We start from the raw sequence: 20,476 nt of genomic DNA, 5'->3' as shown, positions 1-20,476 counted from the left end.
GACATCTTTAGGGAGGAGTACGCTCAAGAGGGGCCCGCGCATGAGGAAGATGCCCTCTCCATTCAAGACTCTTCAGACTCCGATGTCCATTCAAACATCGAAAGCCACAAGATCACGTTGGCGCAGCCTGTGAGTACAGTAGCCCCTCTTGCCCACCATCAGACTGCCAAAAAGACCCTTCTCGAGATTGACGGTCCGCCACTGCCACCAGGCTGTGGTCGGTACCGAAAGGCTACTTCAGCTCCCCCACCTTCCAGCTTGGCACCGACCTCGGCTTCAACCTCTCTTTCCTCGGACCAAGAGATCATCTCCTTCTTGATTCTAGCTTTGGCACCGAGTCGAATACCTCCAGCCTCCACTCCGGTGCCGGCCAGATTGCACTGACCTAAATCTTCGGTCCTGAGTCAAACTGAGCCCAAATTGTCGGAACCAAGATTTCGAGGCCAGTCTTCTGCTACCCCTTCTCCTGTGGAGCCCAACCTAGAAACTATGGATGCTCGTCAGCGCTGCTTCCAAGTTCAGAAGGGTAGAGGGCATCTTATTGCTACACCTTGTTCCCCTGTACTTTTGAAAAGGAAGCTTTCATTCAAGGATGCTTTTGACTTTACTCCACTTCAGAAAGAGAACAAAGGACAAGGCCACTAGTCCACAACATAGGCCTTCTCCCTCACCTCTTCCTACACCTCCACCTTCTCCTCTTCCTCTTCCACCTCATCCGTCTCCTTCTTTGCCTCCACCTCCCTCCCATCCTCATTCCCCCCTTCACCTACACTGGGAGATTACACTCCTCAGGGTTCTCCTCTGTTTGCTGCTGGGTATCTAGCTGGGCCACAAGACGATCCAGTCCCCTGCGACGCTTATGATCCTGACCTTAACCCCTCTAATGACCCTGACCTCCACACCACACGCCCCTCACCACCGGAGGACACTACATCATATCAGCAAGTAGTAGCTCGAGTAGCCGCATTCCACAATATGGAGCTACACAGAGATCCTGTCATGCAGGACTTCCTCTTTGATACCCTTACTTCCACCCACAGGGATATTCAGTATCTCCCAATGCTCCCTGACATGCTTCATCACGAAGATGAGATCTTTAAAGAGCCTGTTCTCTCTAGGATTATTACACCTAGCATTGATAAAAAGTATAAATCTGCTCTGTCTGACCCTCTATACATTAGGTCTCAGGTCACGCCCGACTCCATTGTAGCCACCACAGCTAGGAAATGAGCTAATAGCCAGGCCACTGGGGGCTCTCCTCCCTCCAGAAAAGGAAAGTAAGAAAATCAATGCTGCTAGCAACCGAGTGGCTGCACAGGCCGCAAATCATTGGTGTATCCCCAACTCACAGGCATTGCTGGCCTGTTACGACTTGGCTCTCTGGGACAAAATGGAGGGGCTCCTCCAGTTCCTACCAGATGAGCACCAAAATAGAGGGCAGCAAACAGTCGCTGAGGGGCAGGTGATTTTTAATAATTCTGTTCACTGTGCCCTATACGCCTCTGACACAGCTGCACACGGCATCAACACCAGTGTTTTTCTCCAAAGGCATGCTTGGCTGCGTTGCTCTGGTTTTAAACCAGAAGTCCAGCAGGCGGTCCTTAATATGCCCTATGACAAGGAGCATCTTTTTGGGCCTCAAGTGGACACCACCTTTGAAAAGCTAAAAAAGAACACCGATACAACAAAAGCTATGGGTGCCCTTCAGTCCTCCACACAGAGAGGCACTTTTCGTCACCCTGAGTTCAGAGGCTTTTACAAACCCTCCACATCTGAAGCGTCCAGATCTCACCCTAGACAGCCTCAATCTGCCTATTCTAAGGGGCTTCTACAGGGGCTTCTATAGAGCTATCACTAACAAAGAACGAGTAAAGAGCTCTAAATCACGCAGTTTCCCCTCCACTGCCAAGCAGTGACTTCCTCCTGCTTCCCCCAACTCATCCGACACCTGTCGGGGTAAGAATGTAACTCTTTTATCCACACTGGGGCAACATTACCACGGACCAATGGGTCCTCTCCATTATCCAACATGGTTATTGTCTGTAGCTTACCACCACTCCTCCCAATATTCCCCCTCGCAATCACAGGCTATCTCAGGAACACCTAATCCTTCTCAAGCAAGAGGTCCAATCCCTTCTTCTCAAAGGGGTGATAGAGTCAGTTCCAATACAACACCAAGGGACAGAAGTATACTCCTTAAGCTTCCTCATTCCTAAAAAGTACGGTTCTCTCAGGCCTATTCTCGACCTCAGACGGGTAATCAAATTTATCCTGTCAGAACATTTTCACATGGTTACCCTTCAGGACGTTTTTCCACTTCTACAGCAAGGCTGCTTTATGACATCCCTAGATCTAAAGGATGCCTAATTTCACCCTGCACATCCAAAATACCTAAGGTTCATTATTGCAGGCAAACAGTACCATTTCAAGGTCCTTCCTTTTGGGGTCACTATCGCTCCCAGAGTCTTCACAAAGAGTTTAGCAGTAGTTGCTGCATACCTCAGAAGGCAAAACATTCATGTGTTTCTCTATCTCGATGACTGGGTCATCAAAGCCAGCACATTACAACAGTGGAAACAACACACTCAGTTGACAGGGAACCTCCTTCACACGGGGTTTCTGTCTGAACTTCTACAAGTCCCATCTTCAACCTCTTCAGGTACAGCCTTATCTAGGGGCCATCCTGAATGTCGAGCTAGGGTTAGCATACCCCAACCTGACTCGTGTCTAGGTTTTTCAGTCTCTACTACCTCAGTTTCAAGAGAATCATACTTACACAGTCAGGAACATTGTGCGACTTTTGGGGATGATGGCGTCTTGCATCGCCATCATTCCCCATGCCAGGCTTCACACATCCCTAACAGCAGTGTGTGTCTCATCTGTGGTCTCAGTCACAGGGTCACCAGGACGATCTAGTGTTGTTAGACTGCCACACTCACCGTTCCCTGTTCAAAGGGCGGCCTTTTCTAGACCCTCTGCCTCAGGTCATACTGACCATATATGCATCACTGACAGGCTGGGGTGCTCACCTTCAAGACCTCACAGTACAGGGCTTCTGGGATCCCAGTCACCTGTCCCTACCCATCAGTTACCTTGAGCTTCAAGCAGTGTTTCTAGCCCTGAAAGCATTTCTTCATCTCCTATCTCACAAATGTTATCTTAGTTGGCACGGACAACATGACCGCTACGTACTATTTGCAGACACAGGTGTGGACATGGTTGTCCCAATTGTCACAGCTCTCTCAAACAATATGGAAGTAGTCTCTCCACTACCACATTCATCTGGAGGCAAAGTATCTCCCAGGTACGGACAACTTTGCAGGCAACATATTTCTTTGTTCAAAATCCCAGTCATTAAGGCTTTCATGGAAGGTCTCAAACGGGTCATTCTACCTAGGGTTTCCCTTGCACCATTGTGGAACCTCAACATTGTGCACACCATGTTAATGGGTCCTCCTTTTGAGCCACTCCATTCATGCCCTCTTCAATATCTTTCTTAGCAGGCAGCTTTCTTAATTTGCATTACATCACTTAGGCGTGTTAGCGAGGTCCAGGCACTAACCTTGGAAGAACCCTTCTCCAAATTCATAGGGCTTAGGTAGTCCTTTGCACTAACCCTAAGTTCCTCCCTAAAGTGTTTTCACAGCTTCATATAAATTAGTCCATTGAACTATCTGTCTTCTTTATGCCACCTAACTGTTGCTGAATGGGCTCTCCACACAATAGATGTTAAAAGAACACTCATGTTTTACACTGATATAACCAAAGTCATTAGAAAACTAAGCAGCTCTTTGTAGCTTTTTTGCCACCTCACAAAGACAGTCCAATCTCCAAATCTGGAATAGCAAGGTGGATAGTTAAATGCATTCAAACATTTTATGCTAAAGCTAAAAGACCATTATCTAGTATTGGATCTTTCATAAATTCACATGCTTGAATCATCCCCGTCACATGGTCAACACCGCATACATTCATGAAACACTGCTGTGTGGATGTGCCAGCATGCCAACAAGCTAGCGTACGTCAGGCAGTGCTACAAATACTTTTTCAGTCCACTGCAACTCCTACGGGCTAGCCACTACTTTTATGGAGGGACTGCTTTACAGTCTGTGCAGAGCATGTGTATCTACAAACACATGCCATCAAAGAGATTATGTTACTTACCCTGTAAGCATCTGTTCATGGCATGTAGTGCTGCAGATTCAAATGTATCCCCTCACCCCCTCCTCCCCGGGCACCTGTGGCCGTTGCAGTTACTATATCCGTGAATATATTTGTACATATTTTTATACATTGCATAGACCTCTTTTCCCTACACTTTCCTTCCTTCCACTCCTTTCTCACCCGCCTGCTGGAAAACAATCTAACAAATGGGTTGATGCCCATGTGCCATATCACCAAGAGGAGTCACTCGATCCCGTGACTGGAACACTTCTTCATAGAAAAACAACTTGCACCGCTCCTGACCCAACACTAGATGGCAGTAGTATGCAGAGCATGTGAATCTACAGTGCTACATGCCACAAACAGATGTGTACAGGGTAAGTAACATAATCCTTTAGACCCAAGCCCTGGCTTTAATGGGGAATGTTGAGTGGCATTGGTTTGAGCTATTATGTGGCAAAGATAGGCAGTATTATGTGGTATTGGTGTAGAATATATTATGGCACTAATATGAACCTTTATTCAAGATTGATAATATGTGGAAATTATGAGCAACAACATGTAGCACTAATATTTCATATTATTTGTGCAGAGAAAGAGGAATAAGTAGATCCATGGAGTGGCGTTTAAATGGTGTCACATTTAATTGTTCCTAAAGACTTGAGGGAACTCGCCTTTCACACTTAAAATATTATAATAAGGAAACACTTTGCATGTTCTCTCCTTACCAGAGAAAGTTATTTCCTCCTTATCCCCACGGCCGTACTAGCCTACTTCCTCTGAAATACCACTCCTGCTACAATTTGTGGTCCTTTGTACGTTATTTGGGACCCTACAGAGGTTCCTGTTCTTCCTGTGAAATGTGGGCCCCTTGTATGGGGACAGTGCACTCAGCGTTCCTGCGTGCAGCAACTCGCTGCCACTTTAAATCTGTCAGTCCTGGCAGCAGGGACTATAAATTCTGATTCTCCTGTATGATTGCAAAGCGATTTTTCAAACTACAAGGTTGGTTGACTATTACCCTAATGGATTCTATACTAAGCCATACATGCTGCATGCTCTGTCCTGACCCCACTATTTCTTCCTTTGTCATCCATGTGAAGTGGTGTTTTAATTTTCTGTAATTCACAGAATTGAAGCCATTTTGATGCTCTTTAAGCTTAGCATTGCCAAAGAATACAAAGATGTTTATCTCCTCCACCTTACTCTCCACAGGGCCCTTAAATCTAGCCAGCACTCCCACTGCTCCATGATGGTCGTGGACACCCCCGGTTTCCAAAATCCAGAGATGACAAAGCAGAATCGTGGAGCCACCTTTGAGGAGTTGTGCCACAATTATGCCCAGGAGCGGCTGCAGAAGCTTTTCCATGAGAAGACCTTCACCCAGGAAATGGAGCGATACAAAGAGGTACCCCTGTTGTTGGGCATGAGTATGCACAGAGGGCACGCATTTCACTTGGTTCTGTTTTATCTTTTCTTGTCCTTCCAGTCCACGAAGGAAGCTGCAGACATGGTGCTTTCTGGCCCTGCTGTTTAATCTTAAGGCACACTCCTCAAGTCTCTCTCCTTTCCTGCAAGCCTCTACCTTCCCAGCTCTGTCTATTTCTTCCTACTTCCTTCCCACTAATCCCTCCCTTTCACCTACAGTTAAAATTCCTGCTCACACATGCAGGATGATTACTCCACAGCCTCAGGCATTGATCTGGTTACTTCCTTCTACCAGGTGTAGTTGCATCAGACAGGTAGATCAGACAATGTAGATAATGTTAAAATATGTGGATCCCTTTCGAAGGTTTTATGGAGGTTTTGGTCAACGTAAGTCTTCTCAGTATGGAAGTCTAGTGCACTGAGCAGTACGATTAAATGCATTCTGTGAGTTGACCACTCCCATGCTGAGGTGGCATCTCTTTTCTAGCTTGGGTGAATCATAAACATGGGGAGCGCCAAAAAGCTCTCTGTTTTCTGAAACAGGTGACAGCTTGGATAGGACAGAGGACAAAGCCTCGACTTTCCAAGTGGCATTGACACATTGATTGAGAGCCTCTTACCTCTAAAATGTGCTTGGGAATACATAGCATGGTACCATTAGGACAAGCATAGCTAGAGGTGCTTACAGATAGTGTTACCCAAACTTGTCGGACTGGTTAGACTTAAAGGGATTCTTAGGGCATTAGCCTCGTAGTCCCTAGCCTCCAACATTTGAGGCTGGGTGGGTTAGTGTATTGGCTTCTGACTTGCAGGGTTAGATAAGGGTGTGATTTTTCACAGGGAGAAAGATCCTCTCACCTCTAATAATGTTAAGGGTGCAGGGGTGCAAATCTTCTCCCCTGTATGACCGGATAGTAATTGGGTTTAGCACAGGGACACACGCCATTAACAAAGTATGGGCTCAGAACTGGAGAAGGGTCACTGTGGCTGGCAGGGTGTTGAACCTTCCAGCTCTAGAGCTAGGCAGGAAGGGACTCAAAGATAAACATCATTTCACCACCAGTTTACTGTAGTGCTGGAACGACTTAAGGGATTGGCACAGACGTGCACAGCATCCCATCTGAAGCCTCTGCAGTGCCAGGGGATTACACCAGGAACACACAGCTTTTCATCTCTAATAATCATACTTGGAGTTCTGGGTTGATGGCACAGATATGGGGGTATGGAGCCCGTCACCGACAACTTTGAATAGCTCATTGGTTTTACGCTGGGATACCAAGCCTGTCAACAGTAGCACCGGATTGGCTCTTGGCTTGGCAAAGACATACATTGTTACTCGTAGAACCAGTTGCCTCGTTGGTTTGGCACGGACATACAGGATTTATAATGCTAGTTCTCCTTGGACTCAGGGAATTAGCCGGAATGATTCAGTCTGACTGTTCTGCGGAAGCAACACATAGAGACTTGCATGAGAAATGCACACACACATTAGCTAATATTGCGGTCAACAAACTAGAGCTAATTTGCAGAATGAGTCCCTTTCTGCTCATTTCATAATTATCTGTTCACCAGACCTCAGGAATTGAACTTTCTTCCTCTACTCCCAGCTGTTTTCCTTTTCCCCATTCTGCCCCTCTTCCCATGTAATTTTCTCCTCTAAAGCTGCCCTGCTTCCCCTATTTCTCGCTACCCTGCGGCTGCCTGTGTTTTAATCTTTTCCTGCTAACCTGTAGCCTAGAGTCTCTATGCCAGTAGTTCATTGTTGATGTACTTCATATAGATCATGTATTTAACCTAATATGGGGCTGCACTTGTGATTTGATGACATTTTAGTGCATGGGGTGTTACACAAGAGTCCCATTAAAGCCTGCAAGGATGTTTCTCCCTCTCAGTCCTGTAACACTACTGATATTTAGATGATTTTTATTTTGGCATCCAGTGGAACGGAGGGACAGGTGAACAAGCTAATGTTTCCCAGATTTCCCCATTAAGAAACTAGAGATCTGGCCACAGTCCTAGATTTCCCTACCGGACAACTCGACATGTTAGCTATTATGCCATAACTAACCTGTGGCCACCACTTCCACAGAACCTCCACATGCCTATGTTGAGTAGGGCCGCAGCTTGTTTTTTGAATTAGAAGCTCTTAATTAAAGCAGGTCACTGAGGAGTCTGAACAGATTCACGTTGATGATTGTTAGATCCTCCTCCTCTGGTACACATGGAATTGCAAGCATATAAGCAGATATTGACCAGAGATGACACTGTGACTGTGAAGCAAGCACAGTCATCCCAAAGATACTTGCCAAGAGCATAGCTTAAAAATCTCTAATTTCCAGTGCCGATGTCATCACTCGTGAAGCCTACCCACGTGTACACAATTTTTAATGTTAGACAGCTGCCTGATGAACACAAGACCCCGCTTCAGTGGCCTCTGTCACCTGCATGGCTGGTTTATCAACTGCTTTATTCTAGTCCTTGCTGGTGTCTGGGAGACCCCATACATCATAATATAGAATGAGCGCAAAGGTTATTTATGTCCTGACCAGCGCTGCTCCTCGCCATCCTCTTCTTATTCGGAGAAGCACAAGTAACCCACTCACGTCTGTGTACCATGCTGATGCATGCAGGATTGTCACCACACCTTCCTCTCTCGAGCAGCTGCATGCTGCTGGTGATCTAAAGGGAAGAGGTCAGTCTAGCTACATCCTCCTCTCTCGAAATGTTGCCTTTCTTTACCATTACATTTTAATTGCATGGTTTACTGAGGCATAATATTCAATACATATTCCCTATAGCCTCCAGTAAGGAGGCGAGTGGTTCTTTGGGCTGACCTCAGATTGAGGAATGATTTATGAAAGCTGAGATCTCATTCTATCCAGGATCTGAGGGAGCAGGAAATACATTCATATTCAAGATGGCGGGTGACTGAAGTCCCATAGAAAGAGGAACAGATGATTCCTCTACTAGTGTCTCTGCAGTGTTCTGGATGGGTAGTCACAAAGTGGGTTTTGCCTTACGCTAGCTGACAGCGGCCCATCTGTGCCCACCTTTTAGATGTGAGCCTGGCATATGAAAGACCCTTTCCGAACAGTGCCTGTCAGTGCCAGCAAGCTTATCATGTACCTGACTTTGACCCAGCCCTACCGACTATTCAGATTCTAGCCTAACATGCAGATTTCCTCTCCTCAGATTTAGACTTGCATAGACAGTGAAAAGCTGGTGAGCAACCTCTCTGCTCACCATAAAGTACAGTCCACTTCTGATTGAGACACACCTCGCTGCGCCAGAGACAAAAATACAAATTAAGCAGTAAATGACACAAAACAAATACCGAATGGAACTATGTCGAAAAATGTCACTTTCGAAATAGAGATTAGTCTATCCTGACCCTATGTTAACTTCAGGGTGGTCTACAGGGGGCCACTCTGAAGCTTTGTAGTATGTCTGCAGACCATTTTCTATCCTTTCAGGCCTTGGAACTCTTGGGATACCCACTGCACTTCTGTTTGTGTTTATGTTTTAGACTAATGCACTGACTGTTTCTCTCCATAACGATGATCTTAGTTCCACAGACACTAATCGCCCATCTGTCTCTCTAGGAAAACATAGAGCTTGCATTAGATGACATAGAGAGCAGTACAGCTGGCTCTGTAGACGCGGTAGACCAGGCCTCACCCCAAGCGTTGGTAAGCATGGCTGATCTTGGGAAGGGAGGCGGGAACAGTGGGCCATGCCCAGTTTGGGCTGCTTCTTTTTGTGTGTCGACAGATAATTTTTATATTTATTCAATACCTTCAAGCTGAACTGGCAGATTTTCTGTCGAATTAAGTCCATCTCTTTCCATGTCAAGCCAAGATCCTCCAAATTAATTCTTAATGATGAGACCAGAGAGAGCACACCTCTTCTAGCATCCTCCTCTGTCTTTATATGCCCCATCGATGTGCACAGTCAGAGATGCAGTCACTCATTCAGCTATTACTAAAACTCACTCACAAACCACTCTACCCAGTGTAGTGTCGGCTTCTCCATGCCACATACTTGTGTGAAAGGAAAAATGACTTGTCTGTGCTCTGCAACGTTTTGTTTAAATCCTGGTTTACTGTTGGTAATCTTTTTCGGACTCGACCAAGGCCTTTCACCAGATGAAAAATGTTGTGAAACTTCAAGTGTCAGAAGCTCTTCCTAGCATCTTGACTCATTTTAGGTGGTAAAACGAAATTATTGCAATGGGTAAGTGATAAAAATAAGGATTGTTAAGTTGCAAAACAAGGATAACATGTATATCTTAAGTAGAGGAGTGATGTCAAACAGTATGACTTCTGTCGATAGACTGACACTTTGTTAAGCCGCAAGTTGTGGAATTAGGTTCATCTGTTCGGAATAGGTTGCGTATTGAGTTTACCAGGCGGGGCTGTTGTGTGTCCTAATGAACAATGAATGGATTGAAGGTACTTTTAACCATTGAATGAAGGAATCATGTTACATTTTGGAGTTTAGATAGATGAGCGGCCTTGAATGTCAGAGGTAAGAATTAACAGGCCTGAACCTTTACTTCGCAAATCAGACCACTAGTCCCACCACAAAACAGAAGTAATGATGCGTTCATCATACAAAAAGTGCTGAAAGTGCAAAGAAGTCTTCTCCCTCTTTCCACCCTCTCTGCTTTATCGATAGGATCCCATCAATTGATTCGCCAGTTTTTCTGAGATACTCTCTCCAAAGGTGAGATCAGTTCTTAACACTTAGGTCAACGCTCCTTACTACGTCAGTCATACGGTAGTGAGATTACTTAGTTCTCAGATGGTAGGTGGAGAAATGAGGTTATTTTCTACTGTTTTAGTGGTGTGCAGTTACCTTATAGATTAGTTAAACGTGTGCTTTCTTATGGAAGGCGAGCTACAGCAGTGTGTTAACATGTGTCCATCAGAGGAGAGAAGGCCAGGGGTTACATTGAGTGGTTAGTTCCCTTTCGGAGATTGGGAAAATGGACACACTGCCAGCTTCCTTGTGCACGTGATCTTTAATCATTTAAGTAAAACACATTTTTGGATAATGTGGGCTTGTCAGTATATACGTCTGGATATAATGAGATGTGCATATAAACCAATTAATGTGCTTTCTATGTAAGTGCTATACAAACACATTTTTAAACAATAAGGCCAAATTGGCTTTCAGTCCCTGCTTAATACCCTTTTCCAGTCTAGGTGAATGCTGAATAGGAAAAAAGAGGTACATAAGATTTGTGAAATGTAATGTGTGAAATATTCCCTACTTGATGTGCATGCAAGTAATGTACAGAGCGACATTGCTTTCTCGCTAGGTTTGTACTAAATAAATACCATAAATGAAATAAGAAATGGTATGGAAGGTTTCGTTTTTTAAAACATACCCAGTGATCTTTATTGAACTCACAAAGATCACAGCAGGAGGCTGTGATACAATCCATTCTACTATTTATTATCTACACCCACAATATCATGGCATAATAATATTGAGGACAGACTATCGAGGGTCAAAATATCGAACGATAAGTGCATATGGGGAAGTATAGGTTTTCTATTCCCATCTTCACACCTACGTACTTTGAAGATATATGTACCAGATAGGTACATATATGCGAAGTTAAATATAGAAAATCTACACGTACCTACCTATCGACATTTTCTGTGTCTTAAATAGTGTTGATTCGCTATTCAGGGCGTACACACTTAGTCACCACCCACAAGTATTTTCGAATGTTGCCTTGCGGGATGTCTGCTTGGATTTAGAGGCTTATTCTGACATTTTTTTCTCCCGATGGCTCCATTGAAGCTGTTCTCTGCAATGACAGTGCTGTAAAACTGAGAAAAGTGTAAACGAGCTTCTGTCTGTGGAGTAGTTGTAGCATCATTTGGGGGGATAATACTGCTCCTTATTCAGTTCACAGTAGAAGTTACAATATTTATCAGTTAAGCCGCTTAAAGAGAAACAGGAGCTCCGGGTTCAAACACCTTGGCCGAACAAATCAAGTTACCTTGTCTCTTCACTAACCTGTGTTTTCAAGTTTGAAGACAAATTAAGCAATTGTTCTGTCCTTAAAGCTTTAGCACATCCAGACTTCTCTCATGAGCATCCGATGAATTCATTTTCTCACAACATAAAATGTGAAAGAATTGCTCTATTTCCCCACATAGACATGGAGAAAGGGCGCCTTGAATTGCTTATAATTTGGCTTTCCTCCTGCTGTCTGCCTCTGACAATGGGCAAGGGTTAGAATAAGGATGCTTGAGCTTTTCACAAGTAAACATCTCGAGTTCATACACAATGCTCTCATCAATCGAGACGAAAATAAGCTGTGTTCTTAGAAGTAAAGGAAGCTGGTATCCACACAAGGCATATTTGCATAACTATAACAGACCATTGACGCTTGCATATACCATCCAGAGACTTCAAGGGCCTGAATCTCGCTGTCTGCTTTCACACACTGAACATCCCCAATACATAATCAACTTCAGCCTTTGCCTTTTGGGGCACATCATTAGAATTCAATTAAGATGCTTGCATGGCTTTTGCAGAGGAGTGCTATGTTCTACAGAAGGCTTATTTACTGGGGTGGGTAGATTTCAGCCCAGTATTTACCCCCTCGAGTTCTAGCTATCGGGCATTTGTAACTCTGGAGGGCAGAAATACTGCCAGTCACAGGATTTTAGTTAATAAACATTTGAAAACGTATGCTTTCTTATTGACTTATGCATGTTCGTGCCTGGTATGCCTAGAGATCTTGCCAAAGTCTCCAGGTAAGATGTAACCTCTCCGATACGGCTAGTATCTTTACTGGCCTCCTCAAGATTACCCGGCCACTTGGATTGAGCCCATTCGAATTCATGGGAGGATTTTGTGTTGCTCCACTTAGCTTCTGCCATCTAATCTAGCTTTCCACTCAATATAAAAGAAATTATAACAATCTGCTAGAGCAAGCTGAGCAATTAAAAAAACATACGTTTACACCCTCATGTGTGCAGTCCTGTTGCTGGAAAATGTATGTCAATTGCCAATTATGTGCATGCAGAGGCAGCTCTGGAGGATGCCCATAGCATTGAAGTGAACGTTTGGAAATGCCTTTGCATTTGTGTTGTGCGCTTCTTATTTTTGCCCACCGAGGAACCTCATTCCCTTACAATAGCCACCAATTGTAGAGGGTAATCCTGTTCCATTGCCACCTGGTAACAGATTTACTCGTATCCTTGATGGGAGTACATTTTTAACTACTTTCAGGGAGGGATTGATTCTTGGAGAAGTTATGAATACCTGCACAGTGATAAGTTTGTGAGTTTGTGAGTGACCCTAGAGTTTCAAGGGCTTCCCTACGCTTGCAGAGCATTTCTAAATGATAGTTGGGACATTTAAGTAAACTTGCAATTCGTGTCTTGGGTGTCTGAGCTATAAAACAGTAGAATTCACACACAAAAATATGCAGGTACAGCAGTGCTTAATTTGTAAATAAAAATGTGCCGGTGCCCAAAGCCCTCCTCCTAAACACACAGTTACTGCAATTAAATGTGCCAATGCGGAATACTGAGGCAGTGTAACCCAGAAGCCATCTCAGGCCTCTTCAATCCATTTACAGCCACTCCCTGCCCCTTCAGCTCACTCTTGCAGCTTTCTCCCATTGTGACGCTTTTTTAGTTGTTCTCTTTCTCCATCTTTCCCATAGGTGTCTTTTGCTCTCAGTAAATGCTTGAGGCAGAAAAATAAGCGCCAACCCTAAAAAATAAGTGCCTGTGCTACGCACTGAAAACAACAAGCACAAATTCAGTACTGAGGTACAGAGGAATACATAAGAACGCATGCACAAAGAAACGCACAGCGCTACAGACTAATAAAGACAAACATGTTCAGGTACAACAACAAAAATTACGTACTGACAGAAAGAAGGAGAGGTGTGCAGCCACGCAAGAAAACATAGGTGTTCAGGCATAAAGAAACAGCTTTTAGAGCACACAGACAACTCGGCCATACTAGCATATAATTACTAGTGCACTGATCCACATTGAAATAAAGACGTACAAGTACACGGGGGATATCACAGATTTGTGGGCAAAATGAGACACAAATATACAATCAAAAACACTCTATTAATAAAAATAGCACATAGTTAACCCATGTGCAAACCTAAATAAAGGCTTGAAAATAGACTCACGTGAAACACAAAAGTGCACAGATACATAAATCAGCACGTGTGCAGACACAAAGGAGCACAAGTTCACTGACGCAATAGAGAATTCAGGCATACAGGGTCAAAGACGTAAGCGCACGGACATACAAGGAAACGTCCACCAACACAAGACACATCTACAGGCAACAAACATAGATTATTATGGTTTATATTCTTGTAAAGCACGCAGCTACCCAAAAATGGTTTCCAGTGCTAAGCATGACAAAGAAACAAAAATGTTACTTGAGAATAGGCATGTCTTCAAGCCTTCGTGGAACTCAAGCAAAGAGATAGTCCCTGAGGGAGTTCCACAGTCTCGGACCCAACACTGCAATGGAACGTCTTCCCACCCGGGCCCGATGGAACCTGGGACCAGTCAAAAGGCCAGGTTGGAAGACCTCCGGGAATGAGAAGGGGTGGAAAGTGTCACTAGGTTCTGAATGTAGTGTGGGCCTATTCTAGCTTTGGCCTTGAACATGTAGCAAAGAGTCTTAAACTGAATTAGTTTGGGGACTGTGAGCTAATGTAGCTCAGAGAAGAGATTTGAGACTGAGGGATGCTTAGGAAGCTGAACCAGCAATCTGGCTGCCCAATTCTGGACCATCTGCACATGCCTTATTGATGCCTAATCTATTCCCAAGTATAGGGTGTCACCATAATCCAATCTAGATAGAATGAGGGCTTGAATTGTAGCCCTTTGGGCAGATTGGGGGATCATCCAGATGATCTTCCTCACCTATTTTAGCACAGTGAAACAAATGGAGGTAACCTTAGACACCTGAGATTTCATCTATAGTTTTTAGTCAAGAGCAAAACCTATATTCTTAACCTAGACCTTAACCTTGGAGGCCAGTGTTGAGGGCCTCAGAGCTGAGCGTACTTACTCAGGACCTTGACCTTCATCTCATTCGACTCAAGCCCAGGTTAAGATCAGAAGGTCCTTGATCCTGTGCAGATGACAAAAAATAATCTGGGTGTCATCTGTGTAAGAAAAAGAGTCAAACAGCACCTGTCCTCTACGTCTGCCAAAGGGTGGATGTAGATGTTAAATGGCAAAGGCCTTAGCACAGAACCCTGGGGGACTCCAGAGGTTAAGGCCAGCATTTTGGATCTGACATTGACGGAGAAGACTTGAAACGTGCGGTCCTTGAGAAAGCATGTTAAGCAGGTCAAGGCTTTTTTCCTCCAGACCCAGAAATGACAGACGTTCGAACAAGATGGAGTGAGACCAGTGCTTAATTTGTGCTTGTTGTTTCCGGTGCTGATCACCGGCCCTTATTTTTGAGGGCCGGGGCTTATTCTTCTGCCTCAAGCATTTGCTGCGAGCAAAAGACACTATGGGAAAGACGGAAGAAGGGAAAAACGAAAAACCTTTACAATGGGAGGGAGCAGAAAGCTGCAATAGGGAGCTGAATGGGCAGGGAAAGGCTTTAAATGGATTGAAGAGTCCCGAGATGGCTTCAGGATTACGCCGCCTTAGTATTCTGTGTTCCCACATTTAATTGCAGCAGCCGTGTGTTTAAGAGGAGGGCTTTGGGCACCGGAACGTTTTTATTTACAAATTAAGCACTGAGTGAGATACAGTATCAAAGGCTGCACTAAGGTCTAATAGAATAAGTGCAGTCATACCCCCCCATTCAGGAGTGAAAACCGAAGGGTGAAAAAACTCTTGGGTCTGTATGTAAGATGTAAGCAATACATTCACATGTTTCTCCAAAATTTTGGAGAGCCTGGGTAGCAAAGAAATTGGTCGAAAACTCGACCAAATCAATGAGGCAAGGGTTTTTTTTTTTTTTTTTGAGAGAAGAAGAACCATGGCATGCTTCCAGCTCTGTGGAACATAGCCCTTACGTAAAGAGGTTTTAAAAAAATTCAACACCACCGGTGGTAGTGTTATATCCAACAAGTTAAGCATAGAGGGAGTTAAAGGGTCCAATGCGCATCCTGATACGATGGATTGTAAAATAATGGAAAAAGTGGAAAAGTCAAGGTGGGACAGGAAGACAGGACAGGAACAGCATTAGAGCCCCTCACTCTGTCACTAAGATTTTGTTGTGTGGAATTTGAAGAGTGTGTAAGAGCAACGGTGTCCCTAAATGAAGAATTGCCCACATAGCATCTTTAGACAGACGACGGTGGATATCTGCTACGTTTGTAGTGAAGAACTGGGCAAGCTCCTAACTCTGAGTCTGAGAAAACGAGGGAACTGGTGACATCAAGACCCTGATTAATTTATTTTAAAAAAACTGTAAAGTGCAGAGCACCAAAGATTTTCTTAGCAGGTTGCTTTAAGTGCTGCTGAATGCCTTGATTGCCAATTCCATGGCTGCCTAGTTTGGAATGCACCTCATGCCTCTTTCTTCCACAATTCATGCCTCTTTAGCTCACTCGTGGATATTCCTTTCATACTAGCCTTTTCCTACTGTCAGTGTTTACAGCCATTATATTTTCTGTTTCTTTCCTGCCTTACTCTTCCTTGCTAAGGGTCAAAACCTGGAGAGGAAAAATAATTTCTTATCCCGAAAACTGAGTGCCAATTCCCACCACCTGCTCAAATAAAGCACTCTATAAAGAGACTAGCAAACGTGGACATGCCTGAACAGGCACACCATGTGAGAGTGAAGATGAACGCACGCCTCCAGAGATGGGCACAATGCAGGTGAAACCGATTTTAACACCCTCATAACATTTATTTCTTATCGAGGAAGTCCACTTGCGACCCAAGTACATCCCAGCTGCATTTGTGAGTTCACCGAGTGCGTGTTTGTTCCTTTCTTCTCTGGTTGCTCTTACGATTGTGCTTGGTTCTACATTGATCAGTAAAGAAGAGTGAGGGAACTGCTGTCTGGTAACGCAGATTTGTGTGGGCTGTAGCCCCACTGAATGGGCTGACAAGGTTAAAGCGATGTATACCATCTATTCTAATGAAGAAACACTACCCTCCACCTTACAGTCTGTGAAATGAGACTAGAAAGGGTGCAGAGCTGGTTTTTTTTCCTGCCCTCGCTTTAGGTTGGCCTTTTGTTTGCGGTACAGTAAGTGCACATTTCCTCTCAGCCAGCATTTACCTTCCATCAAGACCATGGCCAATGGAGAAGAAGCAATGCGCCGCTCATTAGGTTTGTAAAAGGCCCGCTTGGAAGTCAAGGTCCTGGATGCCGCCCCAGCCTATTATTGCAGATTACTGCGCATTAGGCCTTGGAATAACAGTGCTGTGGCAGTCTTTCGACAGCAATTATTCCACATGCTGCAAGCCAGGCCTGCTGTGTATGGAGGCACGTGCTGGGTGCCAGCGTGGGGCCAGCTGTGCCACTTGGCTTTGCTGCCTGCACAGCCCAATCCCATAGAAGAACAGCTTCCTGAGAAACCCAACGACATGGGGGCAGGAGGGAGAGACCCTGGTGCCCCGAATCCTGGCCAAGGCTTTGCTGTCACCCCAACCCCACCCTTTCCACTTAATGATGCTCAGTTGTTCCAAATGGGCACTAGCTCTATTTTCGCGTCGTGCCATCTGTACCTTTTTAAACCACCAGGCCAGACAAAGCATGTCTGGTACTGCTCAGGACTGGTTAGTTCAATCTTTTCAGAACGTCTTGTAAATCCCACCCTTCCTGAGGCTCTTCTGTTGGGTGATCATCCCTTGTTTATGTGTTCTATCTGTCAATGCACATTAGACATGTCAGAAGTTTTTATGGGGCCCACGTCTTTAATGTCATGTGGGGCCCTTCCAGGGACGTAGCTTCGTGGGGGGGAGGGTGTTTGGGGGTGTTACACCCCCTAATAAATGTATTTTATGATGAATAGTTGGATACAGGTGAAACAAATGTTGGTTATTTTACAAAACAACATGTTTTCTCTCACTTAGTACCCCTAATAATTCGCATTACTCTCTTTCCACTGCCCTTTAAGCCCCTCTCATGCCCCCTCCTTGTCATATAATGTATTTTAACATTGTTGGTATATTTACCAAGATTTTGTGTCACAAACGTGACGTAGATTGTGGCAAAATATTGTTTCCCAATTTACATCCATGAGCTAGAAATTCACTTGAAAGTAACGCAAAAAAGTGCATAGCGCTGCTTTGTACTATTTACCGCCCAAGGGGTGTTCCATGGGTAGAGCATGGGCATTCCCATGCAAACACCCATGGTTTTGATGCAAAACCCTATTTACTAAAGAAATAAATGGAGTATTGCACTAAAAAAAATACCCATTTCAAATAGGCACTATCAAGAAGAAATGCTTTTATTTCTTCTTTCTTTTCTGACTTTGCATGTGTGCTGCACTGTGTAGCATACATATAAAGCGGGAGAAGTTTTAAAGTTAGTCAAAGGATTGAATTTTGTACTGGAAGACTACCCTTCTAGCACAAACATATGGTAGACTCACGCAGCACCCTTGCACTAAGGTGCAAAGGTGTGTGCATGGCGAAGGGCTACCTGATTGTGCGCTGGCGCTAGGGAGGGGGGAGAAGACTGCCATATCTCTGTAAATATGGTGCTCTCCTGCTCTGTCATTTTTGGCTGCTGCACTGCGTGAGAATTTTGTAAATAGATTACTGTGAAACCACCCCCCCTCCAATCAATCTTACTGACCAAGCTACGCCCCAGAGCCCCTCTGCGGTTAATGAGCACTTCATTTAAATAAAAAATAGACAAAGTTGTGGTACATATCGAGGCAGCTCCAGTACGCGGCGCTATCTAGTGGCAACTGACATTACCGCCCTCTTCATGGATACATCACAAAATCTGCTTTTGTGATTTATTAAAGTATTTAGCAGTGGCAGTGCGGGACCCTGAAAAGAATGGGGGCTATGGCAAGCAGCACAGTGGCTTCCTGCCTTGTGACAACCATGTTGCAAGTCTGTATACTTCTAGGAAGCTCTTTTTGAATGTGCGTTTCTCACTGTGAGCTAGTTTATGAGTGGATATTTTCCGTCTCGGCTCGCGGGGATTACAGAGGGCGAGGTGGTACGCAGGGAGGAAGGGGGGAATTAATTACATTTTTCACCCAAAAAAAAAAGTACCTGCACGCTGCGCTCCCGATCCTCTGTCTCTTCAGCACCAGGCAGGCACAGGCTCCCAGCCTGCCCCGCGGCCAATTCTGATGCTGCTCAAAGCAGCGTTTGGACTGGGCGCTCCCAGGCAGACTAGGGGCTTGTGCCTTTGCTCTCTCCAGTCCGGCAACACAGTGCCGGGCTAGAGAGAGCATAGAGCGCATGTGTGTTTGGCCGGCTAAACATACATGCGCACTGAGGGGAGTACACAGTGCACACCCCTTAGTGCTCGTCATCACCAGTGCCCCGCCCCGTTAACAATGAAAGGATAATAAACTTGGAGAGGAGCCGCCGCTGGATATTTGTCTGTCTCTTTTTGAGTTATGACGTTTTCTTGCTCTCTCCGTCCCCCTGCCCGAGTTCTGTCTTTAATTTCCCATGAGCTCTCAGTTTGTTTCACTGAGTCGACATACCTGTCTCTGAGTCCCTGCCTCTGCTTGAGACGGTTGCGCCCTAAGTTTCTGTCTTTGTGCGTGCCCCTCCCTTTTTCTCTCTGTCTGACTGTCACGCCGCAGTCTTTCTCTTTGCGTGTCTGTCTCTGTGAGAGTGCGTCTCTAGTCTCTCGTGCTTTCCGCCACTTCGCCATGTGTCCGTGAGTCATTTTGATTGGGAGACCAGGAAAGGCCATTATATCTTGTTACACTTGAAGTCGTAATTTCACTTTTTAGTCTCCGAGATTGAATTTTTAAAAGCGCGAGCATCCAGACTAAAGCGTTTTACTAGACAATAATGTGTTTTTACTATCTGAAGTATTAAGTATTGATTCTGCTCCTTAAGTGCCCTTTAAGGCAGGCCCGAGTATTTCTCTAGCAGCGCTGCCTTGTTATTTTTTCACCGCGGTTTCATCAGAAAAATCAGTTTGGCAATCAGTGAGAAAAGCAGCCTGTTTCCTGTGCAAGCGGCAAAGCGAGGTTCCTGGTAATTGGGGTGACGTTGGGCGTAACGGAATGGAGGCGTGAATGAATGGATAGTAGGCGGCTTCTACGTATTGACGCTGCTTCCCGCCATCCCATGCATAGACACTGGCACGGCTAGCGGGCACCAGCGATCGCTCGCGTAGACATGGGCACGGCCGGCTCTAGCCTGGAATCCTTTGCATAGAAGTGGGTGGGCAAGGCTGGCAGTGATCTGGGGTTTCTGGCATGACATGGGCACACCTGACAGTGACCATGGATCCATTGCCTTGGACAAGGTAGGAAGGAGGGAGGGGTGTGTTTAGGCAAACAGTTGGGTACAGGTGCTTTCAGTCTAGCATGGTAATGTGTCTGTCGTATTTCACCAGGAATGTTTACATAAACACAGGCAAACAAACACACTTTCTCCCTCTTTGGAAGTCTTTATAAATGTTGGTTATTTTACAAAATAGTTTGTTTTCTCTCACTTCCTACTCCTGTCAGTCTAGATTCGTCTCCCTTTCCACTGCTCCTGTAGCCGCTCTCAGGTATCCAGCTTGTCGAATTTGTTGGAAAAATCTGAAGTTCATCCTCCCCCCCCCCCCCCCGACCAAGCTGCGTCCCTATCCATGCCATGGAACAGTTACGACTGACCATGTCACGAGCTCCATGCCATGGAACAGTTGTGACTGACCAGGCCCTGAGTTCCTTGCTATGGAACAGTTACGACAGACCGTT

The 20,476-nt window shown here is 45.1% G+C and overlaps 1 protein-coding gene across 11 annotated transcripts in view; it reads left to right on the top strand.

Annotated features, from left to right (window-relative positions):
* MYO18A (myosin XVIIIA) overlaps positions 1–20,476 on the top strand; it is an 805,500-nt gene that overhangs the window by 403,675 nt on the left and 381,349 nt on the right. For all 11 annotated transcript variants that reach the window (XM_069226228.1, XM_069226223.1, XM_069226221.1 and 8 more), the window contains 2 exons: positions 5,380–5,572; positions 9,195–9,281. In XM_069226228.1, the coding sequence (XP_069082329.1) occupies positions 5,380–5,572; positions 9,195–9,281 (280 nt within the window). The remainder of the gene's footprint in view (positions 1–5,379; positions 5,573–9,194; positions 9,282–20,476) is intronic.

The sequence above is a fragment of the Pleurodeles waltl genome, chromosome 3_1, assembly GCF_031143425.1.
Source record: "Pleurodeles waltl isolate 20211129_DDA chromosome 3_1, aPleWal1.hap1.20221129, whole genome shotgun sequence".
In the NCBI taxonomy this organism is placed as follows: domain Eukaryota; kingdom Metazoa; phylum Chordata; class Amphibia; order Caudata; family Salamandridae; genus Pleurodeles; species Pleurodeles waltl.
This window is presented reverse-complemented; position numbering and strand designations above follow the sequence as displayed.